This window comes from Netta rufina (assembly GCF_964035555.1).
Source record: "Netta rufina genome assembly, chromosome: 2".
Lineage (NCBI taxonomy): Eukaryota > Metazoa > Chordata > Aves > Anseriformes > Anatidae > Netta > Netta rufina.
Genome location: NC_140124.1, coordinates 138,441,141 through 138,461,847, shown reverse-complemented (window position 1 = coordinate 138,461,847; position 20,707 = coordinate 138,441,141). Strand labels below are relative to the sequence as shown.

The 20,707-nt window shown below is 35.1% G+C and overlaps 1 protein-coding gene across 19 annotated transcripts in view; it reads right to left on the bottom strand.

Annotated features, from left to right (window-relative positions):
- RIMS2 (regulating synaptic membrane exocytosis 2) overlaps positions 1-20,707 on the bottom strand; it is a gene marked incomplete at both ends in the record, with an annotated part of 453,369 nt that overhangs the window by 141,411 nt on the left and 291,251 nt on the right. For 12 of the 19 annotated variants that reach the window (XM_084282091.1, XM_084282093.1, XM_084282094.1 and 9 more), the window contains one exon: positions 15,712-15,828. In XM_084282091.1, coding sequence (XP_084138217.1) covers positions 15,712-15,828 — 117 coding nt within the window. Of the gene's footprint in view, positions 1-2,255; positions 2,319-4,728; positions 4,795-8,527; positions 8,636-9,098; positions 9,165-15,711; positions 15,829-20,707 lie in introns of all 19 variants that reach the window. The other 7 variants (XM_084282092.1, XM_084282082.1, XM_084282086.1 and 4 more) reach the window with 3 other exon arrangements.

The following is a 20,707-nucleotide window of genomic DNA, read 5'->3' as shown; positions in this document are numbered from 1 at the left end:
TAATTCAAACTTGAGTTGTACAAGTTGTAGTTGGTCTCTTTTTTTTTTTTAAGTTAACATTTTAGAAGATCAATAATGTGTCAGACATTTAATTAATAAAATATCTCAAACTACGCTTAATAGTGCATATCCATGTTTATTTTTCTTTACCTCTTGCAGTAGACCTGTAACTCGGACCTCAATGTCAACAAGACAACAAGAGTTTTGTCACTTGATGAGAAGAACAGGATTTCAATCAGATCATTCCAAGATAAGCAGTTATGTAATTCTTTGTTATCTTTAAAGCTCTTAAATCATGAAAGAGCAAAATATCACACTGTTACCATTAAAGGTGTTCAGTAAATCTACTGATATGAACAGAATCTGATCCATTTCAGTAGTCCTTATTCTATTAAAGTATGTTCTATGCCTTACAGTGTACTTAAAAGTCATATTGATTTGCAACAAAAGTTCTTATCCTTTCTTTCTTTTTGCACAGCTTTTGGAGATAAATTTAAATTGGGACAGAGTACTCAAAATAAGTTCTTTTTTCAAGTTACAAATCTGATTTTTTCTCAGATACTTACCTATGTCAGGATGTATACTGTACTAAATCTAAGACAACTGAAGTAAGCTAAAACTATTTTAATGTGATTATCACAAGCAAATACAAAAGCCTTGTTTACACTAAGCACTTTTCAGCCTTCTTCAAATGTTCTCCATTTTCAGCATGCTTGTGCACTTTCCCAGGAAGAACTACACACAACCCTTGCTGGTGGCACAAAAAAAAAGCATTTACTGAAAACACTTGAAGAGTCAGCAATCAGTGGAACTCTGCCTCAAAGAGCTAGTAAAGAAATATTGTTCCAAGTAAGTCTTTATGGCTGCACTGATGTTAAGCCAAAAGACCCTTATAAACTCATCCAGAAAGCAGAGAAATTTTCATGAAAATGCCTTATCCCACTTTACTTAGTTTCAAGTCAACAAAGTCACATTCTCCTTTACTTTCTGAATTCCTTATATAGGAATTAGTCAACATATATTGGACAAATATGAATTACAATTTTCTTTAAATAGCATTAGGACTACAGGTGAACTGTAAGTAACCCCTTAGGTAATTCTGTTTTCAGTATAAAGCTGTTTTATACAGCTTGTTTTATTCAACTGAGTACAGCCTTACAGTCTTTCAATTATCTGTTTCAGGCACATGACTGTACCTGCGAAGATGTATATATTCTCTTGTACAGCCACAAAAGAATAAATAGCATCCTAAAATTCAAAGTAGGGTCAATATTAAACTTATGGATAAGTAAAAAATAAACCAATGCAAAGAATTAGTTCAATATTCATGGAGAGTTTACGTTATAATTTGTTTGCACAAAATTATAGCTTTTGAGATACCCATGCACAGAATTATTTTGTATAATTACACAATTAATTACATAACAAATATTTTTTAGATACAGTTTTGTACCTCTTATTAGACTTTATCAAGGAAAAATTCCCAGCAAATCAGTGGGAGCTTAACTCAAGAACTTTAGCATTTATCAGCAACTTGGACCTCTACCATATGTTAGTTTTAGTCAGCCAAAATACGTCACTGGCATAGTCCACCTCCTATTTAGAAGACATAGAAAGGCAGAAGGAAGCAAGCTCTGCACATATTCACAAAGGAAATAAGTAAAAATAAAGAAGATAAATGTTGCAAGAGCTAGAAGAAAATGAGGGAGAAGCAGTGAAGTCAAACTAATAGCAAGAGTTTCTGTAAGGAAAATCTGTGTGTTCCTTTGATCAGGAGCCAAGTACAGGTGGGAAGAACTGCAGAGTTTAATGTACACAGTGCTTTACATGGGTGATACATCAATCACATGGGGAGATAGGTTAGACAGTTGGAGCTAGGACTTTTCTAAATCTAAAAAGAATTAGGTCTCAAAGGCACATGCCCCAGCAGCGTGAATGTAGGCAGGTATTATCACTTAAAAAGCCCTTTTTCATTAAAGCAGCCCTTAGCAGTGAGAACATATTTTAAAAATAGTTCAAACATAATTAATGTTCTTTTTCTATCTGTATCTGAATAAAACAGCTTAATCTTGGAAAAGAAAAAAAAAAAAAAAAAAAAGACATAAATGTGCCTTGGTTCTGAGTCAAGAAAGCAAGAGATAAAGAAAAAAAATGTACTTATTCGGAATAAGTTTAGTACAATAATAAACGAATTCTTATTATAAAGATCAGAAATACATTTTAGCTACATCTGCAACACTACACTCTTTACTTACCCATAATTTTCAGCTGAACCATTGACTACATGATCTGCCCATGAACTTGCACCATTGTACCACCTTTACAATGCAGTTAAAATAAAGAAGCGTTATAAAGAAACATATGTATTATTAATAACAGTCTAATTCATATGACACGATCACTTCTCAATAAAATGGGAAGCTTTCCAACAGTTTCCAAATCACTTTGTATATTTTCTACTTTCTCTTAGGTATGAAGAAAATCAAATCTTTTTAAATTAAAAAACAAGCACTCTATTTTTTATTTTTCCTGACAGAATTCTTAATATATTTTACCTTTATTCTTTTTAGCAGTTTAGCTATGAATTTCAGTTCCATAAAGCCTAACTGATCAAGTTTTCAAGAGCTACTGAGTTTTTCAAGTATTAAGAAGTAATTGTGGAGATTTAACATTCAGAAAAATAACATTTTGTGTAGCAATAATGTAAAATACTGCTTTTAACTCCACAAGCCTAAATTTTTCTAATTTATTCATTTTTCTATTTGCTTGTTTTATATGGTTGTTTAAGAAGCAGAAGAAAACTCACTTCACTCAGATCAATGAAAACCAATTAAATTTTATACCTATATTGTTCTTCCAGGTATTAAATATGGGCTACCTAAACATTTGCAGCAGTGTTTCAACAAATAAATTGAAGATAGCATCAAAACACATGTAGAAACATTTTATCTGAAAGTAGAGCCATGGAGAAAAGAAACAATGGGACAAAAATGATGCTTTGATTTCAGACACCAAAGGATAATCTGTTTCGGCAGCTTTACCCCAGTATGTTAAGAATATATGCAAACCATCTATTATTTGGTCAAGGAGCTTCGACTGGGTATCTGCAGTTCCAGATTTTCAATGTCCTGCTCGGGTACAGCATTGGAACTGCGGTCGTCCTACTGCTCAATGATTTCCACATGACAATGGGTGAGAAGCAAGACAGAGATTTTCAGAAAAGATCAAGGGATCATGGTGTGCCCAACTTGAATATAAGTCTTCCTTTGTCTGTACTGAAAGTCCCAGCCAAACTCTGCAGGTCGAATTGTTTAATGGCTTGAATATTGAATATATATCAGAGGGTTTTAATGATTATTTTTTTCCAGGAACCATAGCACGATACATGATGGATTTCTTGCATAACTCCATTTTTTGCTAACTTCTCAGGTTTCAGAATCTGAATTTTTGAGATATATTCACAAACTACATGATCTCACACTTCCTGGTCATTACATTGAGGGAAAACAGTATGGGGTGCAGCATATGTGAGTGTTGCTCAGCTGCTCTTGTTTCTTCTATATCAAATTGGATGGCACTAGTAATGACATTTTTGGCATAGTTTGTAGCCAGAATCACTGACTGGATGAAAGATACTTCAATATAATTTAACTTAGATTAGATTTAGATTTAGTTTAGTCTTAATTAGAATACAGCTGGAGAAGGACAGGTGTATCTTTACACTTGCCCTGCTTGTGTGTGTCCTTAAAACTGAAGCCACTGTCTCCAGCTAGCCAGTATTTAGGTAAGTTTCTTCTGTAAAAGTGCTTTGTTATAGGCACCATAAATAAACAAGACTGGCTTTAAAACTGCGGTTTAGTTTTTGTTGAATATGACTGCTTATTCATAGCAGCAAAATAAAATTCTTGCTATTAGTAAATAATTCTTGCTTTACCTGCTCCCATACTGTATACAGACAACAGATATTGCTTTAAAAAAGGACAAAGAAATGTAAAGATCTAATTGTATAAAGGGATAGGAATGTAAACTTGCTTCTTTCTTTGGATATCTTTCTTTTTGAACTTTGTGTCTCTCTTTAAACGTGAAGTGTTATTATCACATAACTAATTCCAGAGATACTCTGAAAGCTTTCAGATTACACTTCAGATTTTAGTTATGTTCACTGTGATACACTATATGCCTATAAAAATTTAGGAAGAACAATAGTGCTTTTGGCTCCAGCACAGCAAGCACTCAGAATCAGGTCGAAGACTTTCAGTCATTTTTAAGTCAGTATGGGCATTAACATGTCAAAAGCTGAGGACTTTCTTAAGTCACGCAAGATATTAAAAGTATTAAATTGACGATTCTAAATTTTCCTGTAATCACTCTCTGTGACTGATAACGTTAGCCATTAGAAGTTAAGTGGGGAAAAGCCTTCAGTTATACCTAACTGCTATGCACTAATCAGTTTTCCTCCCACATCTTCCAATTAATTTTTTTTTTTATTATTTTTTTGAATAAGAGATACCCTTTAAAAAAGCTCCAGAGTGAAGGCAATAAAGGGCTAAAAGAAAATGAAGTACTTAAAGCTCTGGAGATTAGTTGGTCTGTATTTAACAAAATGTTGCACATAGTGCACTATAAACTTAAGTATCATCACTCTAGATGAATTAAAAATTTTAGACTACACTTCAGGAAAAATGCATTACTCATCTTTATCTATTTTTATGATAGAAATAAAAATACCTTTCAGGAGTATAGGTTGTGTCATCATAATATGTATTAGGCACTCTTCTCTCATGCCTAGTCCTCCTGAATATGGAATAAACAGCACAGGTATTTCAGGCATTTTAAAGGTTGTTTCTTTTATGTTGTGCTTTCTCTCACTGTATTTTTAAGATAGCAATGAACACAGAACACATTTATCTACTACATGTTCAGCAGTATCTTCTGAACATATATTTTCATAAATAAGTCATTTTAAACTTCTACTTTCGAATTATATTCAGATACAATTCAGGAGTGAAAAGTTACATCAACAGGAAAACAGAATTTAAGCAACCAGGGAATTTCACTGAGAATAGGATATGGAGTCTGCAAAATTTCTGACTGGTAAAATGAAAGCCAAAGAACAGAATGGAAGCAGAAGTTTGTTTCCTTAAGTGAAGCAAAAGAAATTTGCAGCCTGAAATACACTGCACATTTTACACAAAATGTGCAGAAGTCACCTTTTACTGTCTTCCGAACTTAAACCTCAATGGATAAGTGAAAAAAATGAAAATAGCACAAAGTGTGGTGTCTTCAGTGACTAAGACGAGCTCTGAGATAGAAAAGTTGAGAAGTAATTTCATGCTATGAGAGGCTTTCAGAAGATATTTTTTGGGGAGGAACTACTAATATTGGTAAACCTAGAAAAACAGCATATTTTCATTTAAAAAACAATTGGATAAACATCTTGAGATCATTCTGTCATTGAGATGATGTCTATGTCAGACAATTTAAAATGGGTGAATGTCAAATTATGAACTAGCCTGCAATAATCCAGAAAACTGTGAATTGGGGGATACAAATAAGAATGTAATTATAGCACTACTTGCCCAGCCATGATGTCAATTTTATATATATATGATATATGTTCAATTTGAGTAGCTCTAGCAGTGTGAACTGATATCGGCTAGTGCTGCCACATTAAAAAGCCAAGAAAAACTGGAGTGGGGTACAGAGAGTACTTAAGAAAGCCAGTATCCCAAGGGCAGTGCAGTCACTGACACTGCACATGTGCCTATTGTCTTTCTCAGATATATGTTGGAGTAAGCGTCTTGTCAACATTGCCTCCATTTCCTTTAGGAGGGAAATAGCTGGAGCCCTTCAAAAGGGGCAACTATCACAAAAAGAAATGTCAAAATGCCATAGACTAAGAACGAATTCAGAAATTCAGGTTCTTCATAATGGAAATTCATCATAGAAGTATAAAACTAAAGATTATCAAAGCTGATAAGCAGTAACTGAAACAAACACCAGTAGAGAAAGTACAAAAGAGAACCGAGTAGTCAACTCCTTGAGGAAAAAACTGCTTGAAGAGAACAAAAGAGTTAATGGGCTGGCTGTGAACGACTATCAGATACACAACCAAATGAGCCTGGAATAATAAAGAAGACAAGTAATTTTGACTGATGTATATCTGTCCTGTCTGTAGGACATCCACACTGGTGGATTTACAGTGATTTAACTCTGTTCCAGACGAAAGATTCTTCCATAAATGCTGGACATTATCGAACAATCTTTGCAATTTTGATGAATAGCAGAAGCTGGAAATAGTTATTCTACATGCTTTAAAAAGTGAAAATAAAAGATATTAAGAGAGGTTGCTGCTTCTATCAACATGACATTGATTAAGCAGATGGAACTAAGAAGATGTGACTAACACCTTGACCTGCAACAATAATGTATTTTAAGGCACTAAACCAGAAAAAAAAAAAAAAAAAAAAAAAAGGAAAAAAAAAAGTGTAAAGATAGATGAGGAAATGTTGTTTAAGAAGCATTTTTTCATGTATTTCCAAAACTTAAAGAAGAAGAAATTACTTAGGGTTTTGCAATGTATTATGAGAAATTGGATAAAGGTTATGCTTTAAATGGCCCTTAAATGCCTAGAAAACTACTGGCAGAAAATGAAAAAACAAAAAGGACAAAAAACTAGGAAAAATGATAGTAACTATGAGCTACTCAGAACAGCTCATATCCAGTAAGATGACTTGAGTAACAACGCTAACGTACTAACAGGGAGCCTGGATTCAAGAGGAGCAGAGGACCCAGGATCAGTTCCTAGACCCAAGAATCTCAAGATACTGCTCTAACAGGGAGAAGAGGACATGCCATTTCATCTTACATTTTCCTCTCTGACCCAAGAGGAATTAACTTTAATAGGCCTTCTCATAAACAAAGCCCTGGAAAAGATTTACTCCATTGTATTGCTTAAATTCTGTCTTTTTCATCTTTCTGAACACTTTATTATCACTTTTGTCCTTAATTTTCATTGATCTTACTTTATTATTTTTTTTGATAAACTAATTTTTGTAGAAACAAAGATGAATATTTGCAAGTCAAGTTTCTCAAACTAAGACAATTTAATAGCTGCAACTATCAGTAATATCTGAACAGTCACAGGTACAGCCAGAAATATGAAACAGGTTCAGATAAACCAATGCAAATGCCAGTCTATAACTAAGGCACATAGCAGTATATAAAGATTAACTATTGAAAAAGTGTAACTATGAGCAATTTTCATTCCATATTTTCAGAAAACAAAATAAAAATCATTCTCCTTAATAAAGTTTTTATAGATGGGCTGAATTATTGAGTACACACTTACTTCTTACCAGGTTTCATGCAAAACAGCATCATTTCAAATCAAATGTTAACTGAGTTCTAACGCTTACAATGTCTAATACATTGCAGAATTTTTCCAAAGCAATATTGCTTTAGAAGGAATAATTTTATGATATTGTAAGATTTTCAGACTCTATTTTTCTTCTGTATCAAAAGCTAGTTTTACACCTACTAAAAAATGGTTATATATGCCTTGAACCCTGAGCAAACCCTAACGAAATTGTCAGAGAAACTCATATCCAGATGGAAGTTATGAAGTTAATATATCAACAGTTCTTTAGTGCTCGGCATGAAAAATTTTATATAGAGCCTCTTGCAAAGCAATGGCCATATCAACCTTTATAACTACTATTTAAGATACGAAGCCACCACTTCCTTTTAAGTGGATTACAGTTTATTGGATTTATATCCTTATTCCTATCCATTCACAACCATGTAGTCTTTCTTCTGTTTTACAATATTTGCTGAAAATATCATAATCACAGTAGTATTTTTTGCATTTGTAGTGCAACAACAGCATGTCGTATTTCGTCTCTTAAAAGCAACTGTATTTCAACCATAATTACTTCGCAGAAATTATTATGGGCTTAACTTCTCTCTACATTATTTTTAGATATAAATAGGAATGCTGATTGTCTGTAATCACACACAGTCGTTGTGAATGTATACAAGTACTCACAAATTACAGAATAAGCGCTATATAAATATCTACAACATAAGCTTGTACTTGTATATTTCACTGTATTTTTCATTTTTCAGTTAAACAAAATATGAGATTTCAGAAAGACTCTATTTCTGTGTACTTTGAAGTAGATAAGTATTTCCTCATTATTTCAAAGAGTATAATAAGTACTAAAAGCGCTTTGAAAAATTCCAGCAAAAATAAGGGTTATACAAAGACCCTTATACATAATAACCATATAACCTAATTTATGAAACTGACTTCTATAAAATTCTTTAGCTTTTATTATAATTCTGCCATAGTACTGAGTCTTAAATATATACATACTCACAGAATAGCATAAAATACATCATGAAACTTCTTCATTGTGTGTATTTGTCACTTAAAACATAGATAATATCCTTAGTTTGGAAACCAAACACAGTACTGTCAAAGTGCAAGAGGTAGAACTAACAATATGCTCCACATCGATTATACCTCTCAAGATCATAGTAAGCACCCTCAGAATAGGTACGGCACATCTTACGGGAGCGAAGTAATCTGATTGCATCTTCGCAAAAAAGAGGATACATTGTGTGATCCTGGCTGCCAAAACATAAAGGGTGAACACAATGAAAAGCAACACAAAGGTGAAATGAGGACAAAACAATATGAAAAGCAAGAAACTTAAGCAACAGAATTACTTGAAGGATACTCAGCTGGAACTTTGGTGAATTTAGCAGAACTAATTTGAATTAGCAGTTTGTTGACTTGCATAATTTTATTTACTGACTTTTAAAAAGACATTGGAATAATGTGCAGATAGCCTTATGTTCATGTACTACCCATTGCAGTCCTTTGGCAGTGAAAAAAAAATAAAAAGGGAAGTATATGAAGAATTGCACAGTGATTGTCTACATACTATGTTAGGAAATTTAATGCTGATATTAACTCAGCACTTCCAAGTTTTCTACCACTACACACACACTCAGAAAAGCAGAAGTGGACATGTAGGTACATAGAAGTACATGCATGATCCACGCAGAGTCACACAGAGGAAAACATATACCTGGCATCTCTATGATGGTGATCTGTGGACTGGGTGTACCGGTAACGAGGTAAAGTAACATAATGACTGAGCAGATGGCAGGAAGAAAAAAAAACAAATATGAGACAATAAGATGGAGAAGGAATGATACACTTCACACAACACAAGACATAAAAATCTGAGAATACAGGGGCTACATGTGTGTCTGAAAGCAATCTCCAGAAGTCATATTGCCCATTCCCTTGCCTGAAGGCAGTGATAACTTCAGTATGAACAATATCTTTGGCAGAGGTTTACTTTGTCTGAAAGGCTAACGCCAGTGGGAAACCTGCCAGTCTGCCCCCACACAGCGAGCTCTGGAGCTTTACTGTTTCTGAGGGTGTTCTTTAATATTTATCCTACTGTGATAAAAGATGAACCTGCATGAAATCCTCATTATTACTCAAAAAACTAATGAAGAGATATTCATCATATGACGTAACAGAACATACCAGAAAAGAAATCCATGCATTTCAAAATAACGAAAACAAGGTATTCACATTTTGTTTGTACTTTGAATAAAACTAAAACAAAACAAAACAAACAAACAAACAAACAAAGTTTTTATACATTACAGCAGTAATTCTCAAGTTTTTAAAAATAACATTCTCAAGTTATTAAAAATAGACTATTACTTCTCTTTTAGTACAAATTATATGTACAATGTACAGAAAATATATATTTTTTAATATACTTTTTTCACAATTTACAATGAATTATTACAATGTAGAAGAGAGTCCCTGGTCTACAGCTCCTCTGAAGTTGGGGTATTTTAAAGTGATGTCTAGTAACAAAAGTCCACAGTAGAAGTACAAAACACTTTTACTTCTCATGTCTTAATTTGCTTGTAGCTAATGATCTTCTAGTAATCAGACAAATTGTTACTAGTAGCTATATTACTCATATTATCTTTGTCTCTTTTGTACATAGATAAAATATATCAATCAGCCACATCTAAATATTCCTTATAAGCATATTAGGATAGTAGTATATTAGGATATGTAGTATAAGAGATGTTTGTGTTCACTGCTTCCCAAACAAATGCAAAAGCACATAGCCACCACTATAAAAAGAGTGTAACTTAAGTCTCTGGTTATATAATTTATTTTCAGACAGGTTGGTACATGAATGAGGAGCTGTACACCGTTCAGTGGGGCCCAATTTCACACAATTAGTTGAAAATTAGAAGGCAAAGCCCTAAGAAGGACTAATGATTAAGAAAATAATCACAGAGCTACACAGCAGGCTGTAAATTGTATTAGTGTCCTTGAACTAATATATGGACCTGAATACTAAAATTGGCCTACACGTAACAGCCAACAGTCATCATGCTGCCAAGAAGCATTAAAAAATAATTCTGTCATGTTCATAAAATTTCCTTTAGAACATATGCACACCCACAGGAAGAACAATCAAATAAAAATGTAGGAGTCTACCCTATAGCAGCTATGATACATGCAACAATGGCAAACATCTGCATATCAGTCTATATTCACCACTCTGTAGTTATTCACAGGCTACGTCTATAGGAACATGCCCTTAAATAATTTAGATGAAGCGCTGGAAGTAGGACTGCAAAACTGTTGCAAATATTAAATTACGCTTAATAAGTAATTTAGTGCTTCCATCTGGTAGATAGCAATTTGATGTTAACAATTTACTTTCACTTCCCCTTTTCTCTCTTCAGTGAATTGTTGACAAATTTTCTTGATAGTCTTTCAAAATCAAATAAATGCAATATATTCAAATAGTTGTTAAAAAGAAGAACTTTAAACAAAACTAAGACTTCAAGTGGTGGGTGTTGCAATATATGAATTTAATGGCAATTGCTATTTGCACACAGCTTAACTTATTGTCCACAAGACAGAAAATCTCAGACTGTTCCCACCACTTACTGGTATACGAATGAAACACCAGCAGTAAATGCTTGGCTTCAGTTTTGACTCCTAACTACTTCCCAAATCCCCACTAAATTATCGTAGGTGCCTGATCTCTGGTATCAAGTTCTGTCCTAATAGAAACTCAGAGCTCTAGAGCTCTTATCAAGTCCCAAGACTTTTGCTTGGGACTTTTTAAATTCAGGAATTTACAGAGTAAGCTGCCATTTAGATGTAACCACATATACAGTCTGATATATAATAAACTTTGACAAGTTTGATATATGCTTTCTTACCACTCAAAACTCTGCTTGTCCATACATCGACTTCAAGTAAGCATTACTTTATACTCGACCTGGTCCTCTGGCACTGTTAGCTATTTATACTTTTCCCTATTGTTTAGAACAGGTTATACGTGCTACCTAATTTATAATGTATAAGAATGCATTATAATATGTTCTTACAAGTGCAACACAAAAAAAATAAAATAAGACCATGTTTGAATTCATTAAGAGGAAAAATTAGTTCTACACATGAGTGTGTAGATGAATGTGTAGAACTGTGTCTCCAGTAGCTTACTGGAGTTCATCATAAATCAAGTAATTCATCATAAATCAAGAATATATAGCCTAAATAGTCTGTAGCATTTTCATAATATGCACCTTTTCTAGCTGCAATAATCATATTACATGTATTATTCATGTAAGTATGTCTCTCTCCTTCTCTGGAAATGATTTCCATTGATGTACCATAATATTGTGCCATAAATTATGCAAGCTAATCAAGAAAGGAAAGGTGCATGCCATATCTGTGTTGAAGACAGAATGACTGACATCATTTAGGTCAAAATATGATAGGATGCACATTAGGAGGCCGCAGATTGTTCTGTGGTTTATGTATTTCAGCATGCAGAGCAAAAGGTTTAAATGCTGTCTATCTTCAGAGCATCCAGACAATACTCTTATTTGTTATTATACTTTATGTCTTGAGCTTCAAATATATTTTATAGATTTTTATAAGTATGTTAACAACAAAACACCAGAGATGCCCATGACTTACCTACTTCTCCCTGTTGAAAACTAAGACATGCAAAACTTTGATTTGGCTAACAGCCAGTCTAGAACACCTAAAAGCATAATGTAAGTAAGTCATTATGTAATAAAATCATAATGTAACTGGTTGCTCCCATTAAGCTGTGCATTGCCTCAGTGCAAAACAACTCCAAAATGTTCCAGACCTGAACCCAAAATAAAAATGTCTTTTGAGCTGTTCATGAAAATCATGATCTGGTGCACATGCAGGTAGGAATGCATGGAAGACCACAGAGACATGGCCATGTTTTAAACACAGCAGATTTTTAAAAAGAAACAAGACCTCCAAGATACTTTTATTTGGCAACCTCCATTTAGATTTGCAGCCTTTTAGCACACACTCCTTATTTTCTACATTATAGTACTCAAAAGTAGGCAAAAGAATGTCAAACGATCGTATGGCAAAATAAAAATTTAAGTCTGCAGCCTCACAAATTTCTGAAACATTGCATATTTTGCTACAGAGAGGGCAATCTGCAGCAGTTATCATTTCACTTACATTAAAGTAAGGAAATCTGATGAGTCTGATGAGGAAGTACTATAGCTTTTGCAATGCTGCCAGTTACATAAACACACACACACAATTTCTCTCTCTCCCCTGCATCAGGTGGAAACAGATTTCCACTATTCTGACAACACAGTTCCACAGGTATAGGCAAGCATTATAATGCCTGTTTTTTGGGTTTTTTTCTTTTTCAGTGAACAGAAAGTGATGGCTTAAATTTTTCTGTTTTCACTCACCTATTTGTCCATTTCCTCACACCTTCATAAAATTCAGTAAACCATGAGGGTAACAAAACAGATACCAGTAATTCAGATTGCCTAATTCTAGTATTTAGTAACCAGGCACAGGCTTCACATAACAAACCAGGCTCAGAAGCATATTGAAAGCACACACATGTACACAGAGTGCCTCACTGCACCCCACACTCCGTTCCCTCCTGTTCTTACTGTGCAAGGGGACTTGAACTTGGTCTTTACTGCTTGGGATACTTCATTCAACAGTGAAGATGAGGCATTAGAAGGTTAGCCATTGCTTTCAATGTTAATTCTCTGTGACCAGCTCTCACCATTTAATTAATATTCCAGCTTCCATATGAGACTGGGAAGTTGATTCCCAAGTATTTCTGTGGAAATGGAACGCCTGGACTACACTTACATCCTGACTGTCTTGTGCTTATTGCAAAGTCCGTAAGTAATTCTGAATGCAAAACAAGAGTGTTTGTTCCACTGCTAGAGCTTGCATGAATCAAATTAGGTTGACACAAGAAAATTCTATCATCCACTTATTGTTCATCCATTTATGATCATCCATTTTTTCTAATCTATTATTCAATAGCAATTTTTAAGTGATACACTAGGGAGATCCTAGGAGGACACAACTATAATCCCTTCTTAGTAGCACTCTTTACACTTTTTTATGGTTTAACAGCAAAGTTTGATATATTTAAAAGCTTGGTGCTTGAAATTAAAATAATCTCTAACTAAACTAAAAATGTGTGTCTTTCTGCTTTTTTAAATAATCTGATTTCCACTTCTAACTTTTCACTATTTGGTTTTGAGGGAATGTGCACATTGCCGTCAGCCTTGAGGTTATTTAGACATTCTCATACTCAGTTGCATTTAACTCCTTAGTACCATACGTGTTAGACAACTCTACGCTGAATTACCTAGAAAAGGAAGGAAGAAAGGTTCTTACACATATTTGCTGCCATATTTTAACTTAGCAACTGAGCCTGTCAACAAGAAGGTACTTTGAAAAAGTCCCTTTTTTTGCAAACAGCTCCAAGGTATAAATGGACCGTGGAAACAGCAAACCATCAGAGCAGTGGGAAAGCAAAGTAGGATTTTTTTTTTTCACAGAGGTGGGTGTGGAACAAAATAAGGATGACAAGAAAAAAGTTTATAAACCTGTTTAAAAGTTCAGTTTCTCAACTTCAAACTGCCTGCATTTCCACCAGTTTTCACAGTTAATGCTATTGAAGTGTTATTCCAAGGACTTGTGCACGCACCATCCTTTTTTATGTAACACAGATGGTATCAGAGAAATATTCAGTAACATAATTTGAAGTCTGATAATCTTTCCACTCCTAAAACCACTGTTAATTAACAATGAATATAAAATGTTATAAATGCCTGGGACTAGTCTTTTTCTATTATTGTGTTGTCTAGGCCCTAGTTGCTTCAGAGACTGTATGTTGCAACAGAGGTATACTTAGTCAACAACCTAATTGCCTAGCCAACCACTAGCCATGAAGGAACAGAAGAACTTCTGCATTTTGGAAAATACAGATGACATACCTCTACTCAGAGATCCAGAACATACCTAACAAGCAAACATCTACTCATCAAGAATGGTCGTGAAAATTCAATACTTCCATCACTGACAAATTTCTGACATTTTTCTCATGTGTTCTGAAAAAAACTAGATTTGCTTTCTTTTTAACCCAAGGCAGTTCAGTACGGAACATTTGATTAAATGATGGGAAAAACTGCAATGCTGTATTTCAGACCACTTATCACAGCTATGCATATATGTGGGAGGCAGCAAGCAAACTCACACAGTGAACAAACCCAAAAATGTTCCATGAGGTGTACGCAGGCTCTAAGGATACGTTTAGACACTATCAAGGAAGACTGGTCTTACTATCAATTTAGTATTATCCCAAGAGCATTCTGTTTGCTTTTTTTATTATTTTTTTTAATTTATTCTAAAGAAACAGCTTAGAATCCTTAAGTTATTTCCATCTGTATAAAAATCAGCTAGTCTTATCAGCCAATGCTTTTATAGCATTTTTCCGCAGCATAAACAGAAATATTAAATATTTTAATGAAAAAAGGAGGTTCAACTATGTCATACTTGTGATTTCCTGACCTGAAGACAATGAGGTGGAAAGGATCTTAGAAATCTTAGAAATATTTTTGTAACTGCACAAAGGCACTACCGCAATTAATCCAGCAAAATTAACTATAATAGCAAACTAGAGCTTGCAATTCTGTTTTATATCATTAAAATTCATACAGGTTGCTACAGTTTCGTTCATTGTTTAGGTAGTTCGATTAGGCAAAACATTAGTCATGTGCTTCTAAACACAAAGACCCCAATTTCATTCTACTGCATACTGCTATAATAGCTAATTTTATCATCAAATGTCTCATGAAATTTAGAAAAGACAAACACAGTCCTAGAATATACTTTTGTTATGTCTTTTAATTGGACTGTATACAATAGGAGTATTATGTTATTACTGAGCTCAAATTATTTTTATGTCTCTTTATTCAGCAGCAAAAATGACCAAGTCCATTGTTAATTTTTTGAGGTATTCAGTACTTAGAGAATTTATTAATATAGTACATAAAATATTTTAATAAAAAAGGACAACTAAGCTATTTGTTTTTTATAGCATAATTTGTCACAGATTTTTCAGTTTCCCTCTTAGCAAAGGTAAACAGCGTTCACTGTTTTGTCAGCCTTGTGCACACTGTATACTTTTAAATGAGTAAGGAAATGCTCACCTGTAGGATTAGGTAAGTGATTTTTATCTATTTTAGAGAGCTACCACTTTGAAGTATTTCACACTGATGAATGCAGGCTACATCTGTTTCTAATTCCTGTCAGATATTTACCTCTCTCTGTCCGGAGAGTAGTGGTCATCTATTACACGGTGTCTTTCCATTCGGTTCAGGGTATTGTAATGAGCAGGAGTAGATCGTGTCCCTCGTGGTCCCTGATCCACATTCCGACTAGGGATAAAAGACAGCAGATTCTGAATTCTGGGTGCAGCTGGGCCACATCCCCTCACTCGTTTGTACAGACACTTGTTAGCAAACATGAAGGAAATGAGATGGGTTAGCTGACCTGTCTTTTGTATGTTTTCATGCTCACATAATTTAAAATCTCAAGGCAATTTTTTTTTTCTGCAGACAAAGGTGATAACCCCATTGGTAAGGATAGAGCTTTTTTGTTTTGCTTTGATATTTGTTTGGTTTGGAAATGAGAGAGTATCAATTATTTATTAGAATGGTAAGTTTTAATCAAAAATTCCTTAGTCTTTCCAAATATGTACATTCAGTGAAAATTACCTTCCCAGCTGAAACATATACTGTAAAGAATTTCTGAAGAGCTCTTGAGCCTGGTAATACTACAAACATGTAAACTGTATTAACACACAATTACTACTGCTGGCTGTTACAGTACAGTGCAGCCTGATAAAAACATGTCATCTAAACAAAAGAGCTGATTTTTCTTTTTATTTTTTTGAGTGGAAAGCTTGTTCTGTAATCTCATTATTATAGAATCTGAAAAAGACAGAATTGATAATTAAACTTTTTAAATTTCCAATAGCAACTATAAGTGGCACACTTAGCGCAGACTTGGTTCAAGAGCATCAATCATCTGTTTGGTTTTGTTCTGTGTGAGACCAAAGCCTTGTCTATAGATTGCTTTACTCAGTTTAGCCATCAATACTGACTGAATCACACTAAATTCACTTTTCTGCTTTGTAAAACAAATTTACAAGAATGGCAAGACAGGAAGGCAACAGTTATATGTGACAGTTATTGGATAGTTAAATCATGATTGATCTGTTTGGATCTGAATAACAGGGTGTGCGTGCTTCCCTCCAAGTAAATTCACATTTTAGGTCAAGAAATTCTGTTTCCCATTCTGATCTGCGGTCTTCCCTAATGTGGGCCTCATTTCTCTTTTATTCCAGTTTCTGTGTTCCTTTTTGTCCCTTTGTCTGTCCTTTTGGTTACTATCATCCTTACCTTCTGTCATTTGCCAGTCCCTGGTAAGTGTCAACATCCACATGCATCCTTCACCACAGGCTATGCTGTTAATTATTTCTGCACAGAAGTGCTATATGTTATATGTATATATGTATATATGTATAGATGTTGCACTATTTGCTTTTGCTGTTAGCTCTACTCCACTTTTAATAAATTAATTGGACATCGTGCAGGGCAACGTGCCCTAGATGGCCCTCCTTGAGCAGGGGGTCAGACCAGATGGCCACCAGAGGTCCCATCCAACCATTCTGTGATTTCTCCACTTTGGGTCTCATGAAGCCAAATTTGAAGTTGACTTTAACTACTAAATATTCTATTTTCCATATCAAAAGTAGGTATAATTCTTCCACCTTCCACTCTACAACCGTCTGGCACATAACTCCTTCTCTGTACATGTTTTAACCACCTCATTTATACCAAAATGATGTATACCAAAATACCTTTACCACACAGTTGGATTATTTCATGCATATTTTTACTTTAAAATGGATGCTGAGCGGTACTCTGTTGTTCTCTGTTGACTTTTCTACCTTTTCCACCAGCAATCAATTCTCATCCACAGTCTCTCTTTTTATTCAGGTTTCAAAAAACAAACAAACAAAAAACGTGCATTTTTCTGTCTGTAGTGTTATTTTTTGCTATTCAGCCCTTCTTTTGACTGAAATATTAAAGCTTTATCAAGTTGTCATTTATTTGCAAAATTTCCCAAAGATCTGATATTTGTTCTTTGCCCACACAATCAGAACTCCTGCCCAAACTATTAGCCTTAGTCCTGAAATCCCAGTACCATCCTGTCTGCTTAAACAGCTTTCATTAAGATTGTGCTCTAGGCTTACTGCTCCAAATAAATATTTTCTTCTTTAGATTTCTTTGCTATATCAGATTCTGACTTCATGCTGCTTTTTAACTTCCTACACAACTATATTTATTGTACTTCAAGCAAAGTGTTAAACTGTATCAGTTCTCTCTCACTCTGCTATGGATGCCTTTGTTTGCCAGATTTAATATTTACCAGGAAATTACATGCTTTCTCCAATGGAACTTGTTATATAAGAAAAGTTGCTTTCACACTTCATTTATCCATTCCTTTGAAACTCCTTCTTGCAGCTGATAGAACATGCATGGAGTGAAGCAACCAAGTAACACACAAGCAGATGAAAAGGTATAATTGCAGCTGGTGATGGTGGAGAATATTGAGCATCCTACTAGATTTACCACACCTTTTCAGCCTAGTCACTTTCTGTGGACTCACAGAGTCGTGTAGGTTGGAAAATACCTTCAGGATCAGCAAGTCCAACTATTACCCTAACCTACTGAGTCCTGTCACTAACCCGTGTCTCCTAGTGTCATGTCCACAGGTCTCTTAAATACCTCCAGGGATAGTGGCTCCACCACTTCGCAGGGCAGCTTGTTCCAATGCTTGACCACCCTCTCGGTGAGGAATTTCTTCCTAATATCCAAAATAAACCTCCCCTGGCACAACTTGAGACTGTTTCCTTGCATCCTATCACTTGCCACCTGAGTAAAAAGGCCAACACGCTGCTCACTGCAACCTCCTTTCAGGTAGTTGTAGAGAGCAATGGCATCTCCTCTCAGCCTCATGTTCTCCAGACTGAACAACCCCAGTTCCCTCAGTCACTCTTCCTAAGTCTTGTCTGCTGGTCCCTTCACCAGCTTCACTGCTCTTCTCTGCACATGCTTGAGCAACTCAATATCCTTCTTGTAAAGAAGGGCCCAAAACTGAACACAATATTCAAGGCACGGTCTCACTAGTGCAGAGTAGAAGGGGACAACAAACACTTTCTTAGTCCTGGTAGCCACACTATTTGTGATACAGACCAGGATTTTATTGGCTTCTTGGACACCTGGGCACACTGCTGGCTCATGTTTTGCCAGCTGTCAACCAGCATTCCCAGCTCTTTTTCTGGTGGGCAACTTTGCAGCGACTCTTCCCAAAGCCTACAGCACTGTATGGGGCTGTAATGACCCAAGAGCAGGACCTGACACTTACCCTTGTTGAATGTTGTGCAATCATATTCAGCCCACTGATCCAGCTTATCTGGATCCCTCTGCAAAGCCTTTCTACCCTCCAGCAGATCAACAGTCCTGCCTAACTTGGTACTGTTTGTTTATTTATTGAGGGTGCACTTCATCCCCTCATCCAGATCATTACAGTCGCCCTCATCTTGCTTCTTTGAATGCACTTTTAGAAAAAGCTAAACATGATGTTGTTCAGTGCCTGTCTAAACTCCATCCTGATCTAGTCAGAATCACATAGCCCGTTACATGCATTAGCTGAAAACGTTACAGGAGTCTTCTACTGTTCTATTTAAGACTTTTTAACCTGTTCTCACCTCTGCATTGGTGAACTTTAAGGGCTTCAAGCTATACACATTTAGTAACAAAATCCAGTAGAAGGACTGAGGACTGCAAAATAACTTATATGACATAACAGCACCTTGAGCTTCTGTGACCCAAGAGCTCTTGTCTGCAGAGGCATCAATCAGTAACTGAAATCTCTGCAACATGCTCACTGCAGTTAGAACATACCTGTAGCAGCACATACATTAACAAACTCAGCTAAGCATGGTGGAAATGTGATTAACAATGCTTACAGCTTTGCCAGATACAGCTAGATTTTCATTAGAGTTAAAAAGGGCATTTCTGTAATTCAAAGACGATGCTTCTTCTTTTCTACAAAGTCTCAAGTTCAAGCAACCCAATTCTCTAGGCTCCACAAATCCTCAAAGAAATTATTTGGGGTATAGGCAGGGAAATACTAGATATTGACTGTGACATTGTAGGAAACAGCTGAAGTGGTTTACTCTGAAAGTTCAAAATTATATTTAAAGTATTAGCTTTAAGAAAGTCAGGAAGCAAGAAACATCTCATACACATACGGAACACAAAATAACAAGAAAATTAAAAGGCCTTTCAACGGTGCAAGACAAGTAGTAATTACTAGCTTGCGTAGAAATTCTGCCCAAAATGCACACAGCACCCACACCCCCCCACACACACACAAAGAGAGACAGAGAAAAGAGAGAGGGAAAAAAAGAGAGATTTTGCTCACATTTATGTCTGTATCTCATAAAAGTAACTCCAGGAGAGTTAGCACAGGCAATTACTTAGTCTGAAATTAGTATAGTTGAAATCAGAATAGTCCCCACTGTGTCTACTATTTATCTAATTACCAGCATGTCTCATTCAAAGCAAGGCTGTATTTATGTAGGCTTTTAGATTTCAAGTAGAAACTTACAGTTTCTGCCTGTTAGCTGTCTGTGATGATATGGGATAATTTGGAATCCTAATACTTCACTAATGGAAAATGATATCATTTAGTCTGTATCTGTTAGGGGAAATGGTAAGTAAACACATAAGTAAGAGAATATGAAGTCAAGAGAATTTTAAGCTAACAGAAAGAACAGGAATAACAGAAAAGAAAGCAGAACACAAGAATCAGAATGGCTGTAGAAGAAAGGAATACATACACGTACCTTATTGGGAATATTGGACGCCAAATCTTCAGTATTAAATGACAGTTGTGAACATTACCTTACTCCTTTTATTCCAGCTGCATTAGAGTAATTTGAAAACCTACCCATACATAGTAAAAAAAAATACTGGAACATGGGCTTCACTCCCCTTTACATCTATATTTCTGCTTCCTCTTAAGAAAACTTATCCATGCAGGAAAATTCTTACTTCCTACTTAAACAATATATTTAATGAAATAGTAGTAATTAACCAATTCATCAGCTTTTGGAAGAAATGTCCTGATCTTTTGTTTTACAAGATAAAAAACTATCAGAAGCTTCTCAAGATCAAGAGC